This window comes from Hyla sarda, chromosome 4, assembly GCF_029499605.1.
Source record: "Hyla sarda isolate aHylSar1 chromosome 4, aHylSar1.hap1, whole genome shotgun sequence".
In the NCBI taxonomy this organism is placed as follows: domain Eukaryota; kingdom Metazoa; phylum Chordata; class Amphibia; order Anura; family Hylidae; genus Hyla; species Hyla sarda.
In genome coordinates, this window is record NC_079192.1 from 33,555,319 (window position 1) to 33,568,907 (window position 13,589).

General features: G+C 49.0%; 1 protein-coding gene across 4 annotated transcripts in view; it reads right to left on the reverse strand.

The window, feature by feature from the left end:
- Positions 1-2,850: 2,850 nt before the first annotated feature.
- Positions 2,851-13,589, reverse strand: part of LOC130367745 (tetratricopeptide repeat protein 39A-like) — a 47,591-nt gene continuing 36,852 nt past the window's right edge. For 2 of the 4 annotated variants that reach the window (XM_056570445.1, XM_056570448.1), the window contains 2 exons: positions 11,451-11,567; positions 2,851-3,584 (listed from right to left, as the gene is read on the reverse strand). In XM_056570445.1, coding sequence (XP_056426420.1) covers positions 3,464-3,584; positions 11,451-11,567 — 238 coding nt within the window. In that variant the 3' untranslated portion in view covers positions 2,851-3,463. The remainder of the gene's footprint in view (positions 3,585-11,450; positions 11,568-13,589) is intronic. The other 2 variants (XM_056570447.1, XM_056570446.1) reach the window with 1 other exon arrangement.

Genomic DNA, 13,589 nt, shown 5'->3' on the forward strand with positions numbered 1-13,589 from the left:
CTCCGATTTCCAGGGGTGTGTCCATTTCTATACCGGACTCATTAAAGAGAACGGTTGTATATTGTCACAATAGGTGTCAGGATCAAACGTGAACGATCCTCAATATGTCTCAAATAAAAATAATTTCTTATCTTTAGTTTTATAATTGTATTTAGTTATTTTTGCTGTTAATTTTACATTCTAACCTCCAGTGTACATTTATGCTAGTTATGGAGCTCAATTTGTATTCAAATCTCATTGGTGAGATTAACTGCATAAAACCGTGAGGCGAATTAAGATATAGTGTTAATTAGAGATGAGCGAACTTACAGTAAATTCGATTCGTCATGAACTTCTCGGCTCGGCAGTTGATGCCTTATCTTGCATAAATTAATTCAGCTTTCCGGTGCTCTGGTGGCTGGAAAAGGTGGATACAGTCCTAGGAAAGAGTCTCCTAGGACTGTATCCACCTTTTCCAGCCCACCGGAGCACCTGAAAGCTGAACTAATTTATGCAGGATAAAGTCATCAACTGCCGAGCCGAGAAGTTCGTGACGAATCGAATTTACTGTAAGTTCGCTCATCTCTAGTTGTCATCTGTGTGACAAGCCCAGGTGTCTTTGTTGTAACATGATGCAGAGTGCAAGGATAGAAACATTTTCGTCATCCAGAACAAAGGGAATTTCCCTCTGACGCACAGGGACGTTCATGCGCAGGTACATCTGCTGCGCACGGACGTCCCTGTGCGTCGTCGTCAAGGCAACGTCACTAGTCCGGGGCCGGCCCGGAGAAGAGGGCCTCCCGGTGAAAATGGACAGCCCGGAACGACTAACCCTCCCCACCGGACGGTCCTTGCAGCATAGATGGCCCGGACCAGCTCACCCTTCCTTCCCAACGAGGGGAGGTGGGTAGAAAACTGTCCGGGCAGGCTGGGAGTTGTAGTTTTGCAACATATGGAGGTCCGCAGGTTGAAGACCACTGAAAGGGATTGACAGGCGGAGATGATGATGAAGGGGGAGGGGGGGGGGTGAGTGATGACGGGGGTGTTAATGACAGAGGGGGGGATGATTTGTTTCCCACCTTAGGCTTATAGTCAAGTCTAACTTTTCTTGGGTTTTTGGGGTGAAATTAGGGGCCTAGGCTTATATTCGGGTTTGCCTCGCGATTTTATGCAGTTAATCTCACCAATGAAATTTGAATAAAAATTGAGCTCCATAACTAGCATAAATGTACACTGGAGGTTAGAATGTAAAATTAACAGCAAAGATAACTAAATACAATTATAAACTAAAGATAAGAAATGTTTTATTTGAGACATATTGAGGATCGTTCACATTTGATCCTGACACCTATTGTGACAATATACAACCGTTCTCTTTAATGAGTCCGGTATAGAAATGGACACACCCCTGGAAATCGGAGCGTGTTCACACACCAAAAAACATTTGATCCTGACATCTATTGTGAGAATATATAGACGCGCTCTTTAATGAGTCTGGTACAGAAATAGTTACACCCTGGAAATCAGAGAGTGTTCACACAGTAAGAGACAGAATAGATACACCCCTGGAAATCAGAGCGTTCACACACCAAAAAACACAACACAAAATAAAACAAATATTGCGCAGAGATTTGCCTCCCACAGTGAGTTTGATCGGTAACCTGTAATTTTATAATCTTTATTTCTGATACAAAAGTAGTTAGTGTTAAGTTTTTCTTGTATATAAGCCCCCCCCCCCCCTTCCTGTGATTACCATGCCTGATGAAGCTGCCCATGTGCGGTGAAACGCGTTGCATTTTAATAAACCTTTTATACTCACCTGATGTGCCTGTTCCGAGTCAGCGCAGCCAAAGACCCGCCTCACCTTTGAAGTCCATTTGTCTCTATCTACTTGGCTGGGAGGCTGCAGACCGGGCTCTAACAATCCTTATATACTGTCCATTGTTGTGTGTGAGCTCACGCAACCACCTGGGGTAAGAGGCTTTAAAACTAATCTTTCTATCAATATCTACCCAGTTGGTTTTACGCTATGGAGCGCTCTCTTTTATATTTTTAATGGCTGAAGGATGACAGCGATTGGTGTGAGGGAGGAGGCGGGACGCTGTTTTGCCTGACGGAGGTACGGCTGACGATGTCCTAAAATGGACACCGTACGAAACATAGAGTTGACATTGGAACACACAGGTTACAGTCAGTTTATTTTTTCTTACAGATATCATTGTAGAATGCGCCTTAGAAAAATCACCGAATAAGTCTGTGCCTTACACCCCCATGTGTAAGAGGGACCTCCCTCCATTAAGCAGTTACGGGAGGAGTAGACTCCATGTCACAACTCCTCCCTCCTGATTGTGTCACCCTGTGGTGGGAGGAGCAGACTCCATGTCACATAGCTCCTCCCTCCTGTCTATATCACCCTGTGGTGGGAGGAGCAGACTCCATGTCACATAGCTCCTCCCTCCTGTCTGTGTCACCCTGTGGTGGGAGGAGCAGACTCCATGTCACATAGCTCCTCCCTCCTGTCTGTGTCACCCTGTGGTGGGAGGAGCAGACTCCATGTCACATAGCTCCTCCCTCCTGTCTATTTCACTCTGTGGTGGGAGGAGCAGACTCACTGTCACATAGCTCCTCCCTCCTGTTTATATCACCCTGTGGTGGGAGGAGCAGACTTCATGTCACATAGCTCCTCCCTCCTGTCTATATCACCGTGTGGTGGGAGGAGCAGACTCCATGTCACATAGCTCCTCCCTCCTGTCTATATCACCCTGTGGGGGGGAGGAGCAGACTCCATGTCATATAGCTCCTCCCTCCTGTCTATATCACCCTGTGGGGGGGAGGAGCAGACTCCATGTCACATAGCTCCTCCCTCCTGTCTATATCACCCTGTGGTGGGAGGAGCAGACTCCATGTCACGTCTTGTAATAAAATAAACATGATACAAAGTGATACAACAACTATACAATTTATTACAAGCAGTGATCAGGCTCAGACCCTGCAGTCACTTGGCCTCATAAAATAGAAAACATCCTTGTGACCCTTCACATCCAGAATCCAGGCTTCATTTTTCCAGGTCAGGCCTTGTTCACATCCATAACTGTGCACACACCATCAAGGTTTCCAGTCATAGACTGCAGTGTAGACATAGGGACAAGGCCGTAGAGCAGTGTTACCCAACCAGGGTGCCTCCAGCTGTTGCAAAACTACAACTCCCAGAATGCCCGGGCAGCCAAAGGCAGTCCAGACATGCTGAGAGTTGTAATTTTGCAACAGCTGGAGGCACCCTGGTTGGGAAACACTGTCTTTGTGGGTTTTGTTCAGGTTACTGTGACTCATTTATCACTATATTATTTAATATTAATGAACTGGTGAGAAAACACTAATAATAAACATAGTACAGACCAAATTTTTAAGCGCATTAGTCATGTGGGAGTAGAGCAACCAATCCAAGGGGTAAACGTGTAACTATGGCAGTGAAGTACAATGGCGATCAGGACGGGCTGGCACCATCTGTGCTGTTCTCCTCAGAGTCTGCGGCTTTGAGCTTTGAGAGTGCAGCATGAATCCTGAACAGGGTGCGTGACTCCATGGAGTAATTCTTATAATTGTTTCTATAGGGGGAAAAAATTATAATTATATAGATTTATTAATACATTTATAAATATATAGAAACAGCAATGCTTCAGCTCACCCCAGGTGCGCACGGACAGAGCGCGGACCTCGCCCAATTGAACAGCAGAAGAAAGAGGAGTCCAGCGTCCAGAAACTCGGAGGAAAATATTTATTCACCAGATGGTCATACAGGAACACAGGGTACAGTGACGCGTTTCGGCTTTACAACAAAGCCTTAGTCATACACCTATGACTAAGGCTTTGTTGTAAAGCCGAAACGCGTCACTGTACCCTGTGTTCCTGTATGACCATCTGGTGAATAAATATTTTCCTCCGAGTTTCTGGACGCTGGACTCCTCTTTCTTCATTTATAAATATATATATGATAAAAAATGTATAAATAAAATTATATTTATGTATATAAAGATGTATAAATATGGATATATAATGATAAAAATATAAATGTTATTTATATTATATACATAAGTAAATATATATTTTTATTTATTATAAAAAATATATGATATAAAATTCATAATATATAAATAGTATAATTCTCCCCCATGCTCTGTGTGCACTATGAGACCATGAATGCCTAAAATTATTTTATTTTAATCTAAGCAGGTCTAAAATTCTGTGCCGATTCATGTCTTATTATAGCGGTTTATATACATTCTATATATATATATATATATATATATATATATATTATAACATTATTGCGGTCAAAGTGGAATTTTTGGGGAAACAGCTCAAATTCCCTTGCGCAGACATACATTAGATGACACAATTGTAGTTGTCTGCAGCTACCACTAGGGGGAGCATTTAGCATACTGATGACATGATTAATACGCAAACAGTACACTAGTGTTTCCCAACCAGGGTGCCTCCAGCTGTTGCAAAACTACCATTCCCAGCATGCCCGGACATTTTTTATTATTATTATCATCATTATTATTATTATTATTATTGTTTTAGTGGGGGTGTGGTTGGGGGGGGGGGGGGGGAGAGAGACTTCTTGCCTACTGGGCGGATAACCTGCTTAATGGGGAGACTTGCCTACCTACTGGAGACTACCTGCAAAGCGGGGGGCTTCCTAACTGGTGTGGGACACATACTTTAGGCACCTACTTATCTATCCACCTTTACTGTGTGGGGCACTGAGGTAGGCAGTATTACCATTTGGGGTACTATGGATGGGAAGTCAGTATAGAGGTGTGATGCTTGTTTAAAAAGGAAAGAGCTTAAAGGGGTCCTCCGCTCCTAGACATCCTATCCTTTGGATAGGGGATAAGATTGCGGGGGTGCCGCAGCACCTGGCGCAGGCTCATGACATCAAGGCCACGCCCCCTTGTGCCTTCACACCACACTCCCTCAATGCAAGTCTATGGGAGGGGGCGTGACCGCCGCCATGCCGTGGCCATGACGTCACAAGACTCCGGTGCCGCACCGGTGTTCTAAACAAATGGCAGGTGCTGCAGGGAGATCAGGGAGAAGCGGGACCCCGCAATCAGACATTTTCCTCCTATCCTTTGGATAGGGGATAAGATGTCTAGGGGCGGAGTACCCCTTTAAGATGTATTTCTCTATCGGCTCCGTTGGGGGGGACACAGACCCTGGGTGTATCTTGCTGTCTTTAGGAGGTGTGACACTATGGTAATAAAAAAGTCGGCTCCTCCCAGCAGGATATACCCACCTTCAGGCTCTGAGCTAGTCAGTTTAAGCTTAGTGTCTGAAGGAGGTGGACGTGGTCTGGGTTGCTCCAGATCAGGTCTTCTGTTTTTTGTTTTCCTAGTATAGGGACGTGTTAGTTTTTATTTATTCCCTTTTCTTTCTGTTTTCAGGTGGGGACTCAGGGACTGCGGTTCCCTGTTTCCCCATTGCGATTGAGGGGCACAGACATAGCGTATATGCGCTGTTAACCCCCTCTCGCCAATGGTCAGCGCCTGGGTGGTACCTCATGGGTCCGGGTCCCCCTATGTCTCTGCTCGCCTCGCTTCCGCATAGCAGCCAGGCGTGATGCAGGGACCATAAGCTGGCTGAAGACTTCACTGAAGACTCCATTAGGCAAGTTCTTCTGACTGACATAAGTACTTTTTCCACAGGTACAGCCTCGCAACCTCTGGAGACCCCCTGTTTTGGCCCACCCTCATTTTTTGGGGCTTGTTTTACAGGGGCTGCACTATACTGGGGGAGCAATTACACTAAGGGGGCATGTTTTTATAAGGCATGTGTTATAAAATCCTTTATTGTGTGTGTTTTGGCCAATACTCCGTGCCTTATATGCGGCTGTCAGCCGCGGTGCTTCTTCGGCTCGAGCGCTCTCAGCGCCGGCTTATGTCACATTCTACAGCGCCTTATACACGGCTGCAGCCACGGCACTGTTATGAGCCGGGCACTTCAGCGCCGGCTTTCTTTTTACTTTCACTTCGCCAGCAGCCCCCTCCGTTCCCCCGAGCGCATATACAGCTAGGCAGTGCGCTGGGGACAAGGAGCGGGCCCCATGACAGTTCTTCCTCGGCGGCTGTAGCTCCGCCCACTGTGGGCGCGATTTTGTGTGTGTAGGGGTCAGTTACTACGTGCCTTGTTTCAGGCACGCCCCTCCCTCCCTATTGGCTGGCCTTTTCAGTCTAGCTGGTTGCACGGAGCAAGTTCTCCTCACTGCAGCTGACAGGGGACAGATCTGGGTGAGAAAGTGCCCGTCTTCTCTTTTTTGTACCCCATTATGTCCGTACCCAGGGCTGTTCATCCCTCTAAACAGAAACCTGGGAATTCAGTGACTTACTATACCTGTAAGCACTGTAATACCAAGATGCCTGGCTCCGCTGAGCCCACTTGCCCTGCCTGCTCCACTGCTCCCCCAGATCCCCTGATGCCCCTTCGGTCCCGGTGGGTTCAGCCGCTCCTCCAGCCTGGGTTTCTTCCCTGACCCAGTATATGGCTGACTTGACCCAAGTCTCCCGTTCGGTGGCTGAGGCCTCCCGCAAAATGGTGTCCGCTTTGAAGGGGTCATCCCTGCGCAGGACCTCTGAGAGGGCCCGCTCTTCGTCTCCTCATACTTCACGCTCTCAAGCGTGCTAGGGGTGCCTTGTCTGACTCTTCCATTGAGTCTTCGGATAGACGTGGGCGTTCCCCTCACGGGTCCCGTCCCCCCTATCATCTGGGCACAAACGTCACTACTCCAGAGGAAGTTCTCAGAGTCGCCGCTCTGCCACGCCAGAGCCGCGTACCCGGTCTGGATCGCCCCCCCAGGACTGCCTCTACTCATTCTCATTCCCCTGGTGAACTAGTGGACAAGGCTTCCGAACCGGCATCTGACCCAGAGGACCGCTCAGACTCAATTGCTATGGTGAACTCATTGGTGACAGCCATAAGAGACACCTTTCACTTGGAGGACCCAGGATCTTCGGATATCAATCCAGGAGTATGCTTTCATCGTGCTATGCCAGCACCTCAAAGGTTCAGCTCTCTCGCTGACTTTGACGACATTCTGGAATCCGCATGGAAGCATCCGGACAAGAGATTCCTGGGAGTCAAGACAATTCAAAAACGTTATCCATTTGACAAGGACTTTGTCGCTAAGGTGGCTTCCCCTCCCTCTGTGGACCCACCAATCTCCCGGATCTCTAAGGCGACTACACTGCCTCTGGCAGATGCCGCTGCCTTCAAGGATCCCGCGGACAAAAAGGTAGAATCTTTAGCGAAGTTCGCTACTGAAGCAGCTGGCTCTTCTCTTCTTCCCATCTTCCCCTCGACATGGGTGTCCAAGGCCCTGTCGGAGTGGTGTCGACAGCTCCATCAGGATATTTTAGCGGGATCCCCCCCAGAGGATCTATCTGCTCTGGCTCTCTGTTGCGCTAAGGCTGGGGACTTTCTGTGCGCAGCTTCCATGCAGGCAGCCCGTTGTTCTGCTTTTGCTGTGGGTCACCTAGCGGCCCTCCGCCACTCTATGTGGCTTAAAGCTTGGAATGCGGATGCCGCTTCCAAAAAGGTCTCTCACTAAGCTTCCCTTTACGGGTGGCCGTATTTTTGGAAAACGCCTTGATGAGATTATCTCCGAGGCAACGGGAGGTAAGAGTTCCTTGTTACCTCAAAATAAGGCTTACCCTACTTCCCAAAGGAAGTCTTTTTCCTTTCTGTCCTTTCGGGCCTCTGGCTCCAACAAAGGGTCCGGGCAGGCGCCCTCGCGGGACGAGAAGGCTCCCTCGTTCCGGGCTCGTCCGTCTTGGAAGTCGGACTCCAACCGCTCTGGCCGTTTTGCGCCCAAATCGGGCAACCGCAAACCCACTTCTGCATGAAGTAAGGCCTCCACCCGCGGTTTCTTTGCGGGTGGGAGGTCGTCTTTTGTGTTTCCGAGACATCTGGACCTCACACATTCAGGACTCTTGGGTCAGAGACGTGGTGTCCAATGGTTACCGAATCGAATTTGCCTCCCTCCCGAGGGATCGCTTTTTTCGATCCCGGGCCTCCCGGTCTCCTCCCCTGGCGAAGCAATTTCGTACGGCTCTCCAGTCCCTGCTTTTCCAGGGGGCGATTGTTCCCGTCCCCCTAGAGGAACGTTTTCGGGGTTTCTATTCAAATTTCTTTGTGGTCCACAAGAAGGACGGTTCTGTACGACCAATCCTAGACCTCAAGCGTCTCAACCGTTATCTTCTCATCCGCCACTTCCGGATGGAATCTCCCCGCTCGGTGGTGGCGTTCCTGGAACAGGGGGAGTTCCTCTCCTCAGTGGACATCAAGGATGCCTACCTCCATGTGCCAATATTTCCGGGCCATCATCGGTACCTCCGCTTTGCGGTTCCGGAGGGGCACTTTCAATTTGTAGCTCTCCCCTTCGGTCTAGCCACGGCTCCTCGGGTCTTTACGAAGGTCCTTGCGCCAGTGATGGGCCTGTTACGGTCGAGAGGCATCTCTGTGATACCCTATCTGGACGACCTTCTCATCAAGGCTTCAACCAGAGCCCAGACTCATGAGAATCTGGACATCACTCTCCACACTCTGACTCGATTCGGCTGACTGGTCAATCGGGAAAAGTCAGTCCTCCGGCCTACCCAGTCTCTAACCTTTCTGGGGTTTCGATTCGACACGGCCTCTGCCCGAATTTATCTTCCGTTTGGCGCTCCGGGAGGGGGTCCACTCCTTGCGGACTCCAGTATCAGTCTCCATTCGCACTTGAATGGAAGTCCTGGGTTGGATGGTGGCAGCTATGGAGGCCGTGCCCTTTGCTTAGTTCCATTACCGCCCTCTCCAACTGGTGATTCTCTCTCGATGGAACAGGTCGCCCCTGTCCCTCGATCGTCAGATTATTCTACCTCCCAGGGTCCATCAGTCTCTGCTCTGGTGGCTCCGCCTGCCCCTTCTTATCCAGGGGCGGTCCTTCCTTCCCCTTCATTGGCAAGTGGTTACTACGGATGCCAGGCTGGGGCGGCGTGTTCAGGGATTGGACGGTTCAGGGTCTCTGGTCTCCCCAGGAGACCCTTCTTCCGATAAACATATTGGAATTACGGGCGATTCTTCTTTGTCTTCTTAATTGGGAGCCCCGTCTTCAGTCCCGTCCTGTCCGCGTTCAGTCAGACAACGCCATGGCCGTGGCGTACATAAATCGACAGGGCGGCACCCGCAGCTCGGCAGCCATGGCCGAGGTGACCAATATTCTCTCCTGGGCAGAGAGCAAGGTTCCGGCCATCTCGGCGATCCACATTCCGGGAGTGCTCAACTGGGAAGCGGAATTCCTCAGTCGGTCCTTTCCCAACCCCGGCGAGTGGTCTCTTCATCCGGAGGTCTTCACGCAGCTCTGCGACCTCTTGGGCGTTCCGGCACAATCGGAAAATTTTTCCTTTTGTGTCCAAGTCCCGGGACCCTCAGGCCTTGGCCATGGACACCCTAGTGATTCCTTGGATGGGGTTCGCCCTGCCTTATCTGTTCCCTCCTCTTCCGCTCCTTCCCAGGGTGCTGAGGAAGCTCAAGGCAGAGGTCGTTCACGCCATTCTGGTAGCTCCAGATTGGCCCTGAAGGTCGTGGTATGCCAACGTAGTCAGGCTCCTGGACGACGTTTCTCTGCGCCTTCCGCTCCGCCCGGATCTACTCTCTCCGGGTCCTCTTTGCTATCCCAATTTACAGACGCTGCATTTGACGGCGTGGCGGTTGAGACCTCACAAGTCATTCACACCATGCTCAAGGCTCGTAAGCCCTCCACCGCAAGAATTTACCACCGTACTTGGCGGTCTTATTTTAGTTGGTGTGAAGCTCAGGACTTCTCTCCGGTGACCTTTTTACAGTCGGGGCTGGAACTGGGATTGTCTCTCAGTTCCCTTAAAGGTCAGGTTTCGGCCCTTACTGTTCTTTTCCCGCGACCCCTGGCTTCTAATTCTCATGTCCGGACTTTCCTGCAAGGAGTGGCGCACGCTGTTCCTCTTTATCAGTCTCCTTCTCCCCCCTTGGGTCTTAAATTTGGTTCTGAGTGCCCTCCAGGGTGCACCCTTTGAACCCCTTAGAGAGGTGTCTCTCCGCCTCCTTTCTCGGAAAGTGGCATTTCTTGTGGCTATCACCTCCATCTGGAGGGTGTCTGAATTGGCAGCTCTTTCCTGCCGTTCTCAGTTTCTGGTGATCCATCGGGACAAGGTCGTTTTCCGGCCAGATCCTTCCTTTTTGCCCAAGATGGTCTCGGCCTTTCATCTCAATGAGGACATTGTCCTCCCATCCTTTTGTCCTACTCCTTCTCATCCTAGGGAGCGCTTACTACACAAGCTGGATGTAGTCCGGGCTGTTCGGGCTTATCTCTCCATCACTTCTTCGTTTCGTCAGTGTGATTCCTTTTTTGTCCTTACGGAAGGTCATCGCAAGGGACAACCTGCTTCCAAGGCCACCATTTCTCGGTGGATTCGGTCTGCCATTTCGGAGGCCTATCGCTGTAAGGGGAAGATTCCTCCTTTCAGGGTTGTGGCTCATTCCACTCGTTCTGTTGGGGCATCCTGGGCTCTCCAGAATAGAGCCTCGGCCTCGCAGATTTGCAAGGCGGCTACCTGGTCGTCTTTGCACACTTTCTCAAGGTTTTATCGGGTTCATACTTTCGCATCGGCTGATGCTAGTCTGGGGCGTAAAGTGTTGCAGGCGGCAGTGGATCGGCCGTCTGCCTGATTACTTATCTGCCCACCCAAGGGACGGCTTTGGTACGTCCCACGGTCTGTGTCCCCCAATGGAGCCGATAGAGAAAAGGAGATTTTTTAACACTTACCGTAAAATCTCTTTCTCGAAGGATCCATTGGGTGACACAGCTCCCGCCCTTTGTTTGGGTTTGTTTCCCGTTGGTTCTCTGTCCGAGGGTGTGTTTAGTTATGTTTTTCCTTCTGGTTCTCGGACAGTTTTTGGGTTTTCCTTGACCTATTGGTCTCCTCCTATTGCTCTAGAACTTGCTCAGAGCCTGACTAGCTCAGAGCCTGAAGGCGGGTATATCCTGCTGGGAGGAGCTGACTTTTTTTTTTATTACCATAGTGTCACACCTCCTAGAGACAGCAAGATACACCCACGGTCTGTGTCCCCCAATGGATCCTTCGAGAAAGAGATTTTATGGTAAGTGTTAAAAAATCTCCTTTTCTGGCACATTTTGCAGAACAGAGTCATCATGGCTGTAAAAAGAAGTCGTCATGGCGGTTTGGAGAAGAAAAAGGAAAAAGATCAACTCCAAGAAGATGCGAGTCACTTCTGGAATCTATATATATGTGGGAATATTAGTCTATCCATACATATATGTGGAGAAAGGAGCCCAATTGTGATTTTTCCTATGGGGCCCATGAATTCTATGTACACCCGTGCCCAGTAGACTCCACTAGTGGCAGGAGCAGACACCCAAATTCAGAGTTACATACTTGGCACATCGAAGGAGGGGGATGGCGTCTTCGCCTCTACGTTGTTGCATGTAAAGGAGACTGAGCTCCAGCAAGGCATTGGGTACTAAATGGTGGTCGTGCTTTATTTTCTTCTCACTGCAGCAAAAAAAAAAAAAGAGAATTTTTTTTTTAGAATACTTCTCTGTTAAATAAAGCTCCACAACTAAAGAGACATACAATGTTGAGCAATTTTATTAACTATTTTGTTCTCTGGATTTTGACTTTTCATTTCCTCTTCCACAAGGTCTAAACATAACTATAGAATTCTGATGTTGCCCTGCTAACAGTGAGCAGTGCATTGTGGGAACTCAGGTGGGGTTGTCTAGGGACTTATTTAAGTTTAGGGTGCGTTCACACATGCAGATTTTGTTGCAGATTTTCTTCAATGGATTTTGATACCCACTGAAGTCAATCAGTAGCAAAGTCAGCAGGAAAATACCCAAGTGTGAACGTACTCCTAAAGAGAATCTGTCAGCTCTTTTTACTGCCAAGAGCTGCACACACCATTGGATAGATGTTAGAGTATAAAAGCAAAATGTACCTTCCTTGGAGCCGATTGTTTGCGCCAAACTCATAGAATTGCCTATTTTATTTCTCAACCAAGTACCAAGGGGCAGAGCTGAGATGCACAAGTGCTACAGCCTGGCATTCCACCCGGTTCGCTATCACCTACCAGCCCCTCCTTTATTGCCTTCAGAGCCCTGATCATCAGTATAGGAAGGAATAAGAAGTGAGGGCAAGAGAGTTGATGTGCCAGGCTGTGGCACTTAAAGGGGTATTCCGGGCAAAAACATTTTATCCCCTATCGAAAGGATAGGGGATAAGATGTCTGATCGCGGGGGGGGGGGGGGGGGGGGGGGCGCTGCTGAGACTCCGGGACTCCGGGACTGGGGACATGACGTCATACCATGGGACTGGGGACATGACGTCATACCATGGGACTGGGGACGTGACGTCATACCACAGGACTGGGGACGTGACGTCATGACTTCATACCATGCCCCCTCCATTCATGTCTATGGGAGGGGGCCTGACATGAATGGAGGGGGCATGGCATGACGTCACGTCCCCAGTCCCGGAAACCTGGAGGTTTCCGAAACTGGAGATTCAGCACCCACATAGAACAGCGCTTGCTGCAGGGATATCAAGGGGGGGGGGGGCTCAGTAGTGGGCCCCCCGCGATCAGACATCTTATCCCCTATCCTTTGGATAGGGGATAAATTATTTTTGCCCGGAATACCCCTTTAAGCAGCTTGGCTCCGCCTCCTTGACACTTGGTTGAGAAAGAAAAGGGCAATTTTATAGGTTTGGCCATCAGCTCCAGGAAAGGTACATGTTTCTTTTATACCCTAACAGTTATTCAACAGTGTCTGCATCTCTTATTAATAATAGAACTGAAAGATTCCCTATAAGAGTGCTCAAACTGGGCTTAAAATAAATAAAAAGAGGTGTACTCATCCAACACAATCTCCCGCTCCAGCTGTTCCAACTGTGTCTGGTCCCTGCTGCTCAATACTCCATTGTCTCTGCTTTGACCAGAACTAATGACCTCCCAGCCAATCACTGCCTAAGGTAGGTCACTAATGCAGCCAGTAATTGGCTGAGTGGGCACTATTTTTCTTTTTGCCCTATCTGGACCCTTTCTCATATAAAAAAAGAAGACACCCAACAACCCATTTAAAATGAATGGATCACACACAATATTTACACACACACACACACACACACACACACACACACACACACACATATATATATATAATGGGGGCAGCCATCTTGTCTGAGCATTTAGCTTTTAACAGCATTTAGAGATATGCTTTACAGCAAGCCACATGGACAAAGATTTGTGCAGAGGTAATTTTACAGGGAGGGGGAGGGTGAACTATGACCATCACCTGTCAAACCTGTTAGCACAGTAAACTGTGTAGTGCATCATTTCACCTGTGGTGGCGCTGTGGGGGAATCAAACATTCGCTATATTCTGCTATAGATTACAGCTGATGGCTGGCAGTACTGTCTGCATCATGTCATCTTGTGCTCAGTTTAACTAAATCTTCTAAAAAAAAAAGTTGACCACCCCTTTACAGATGACTTTATAAGCTTGTGTCCCCTGAAGCC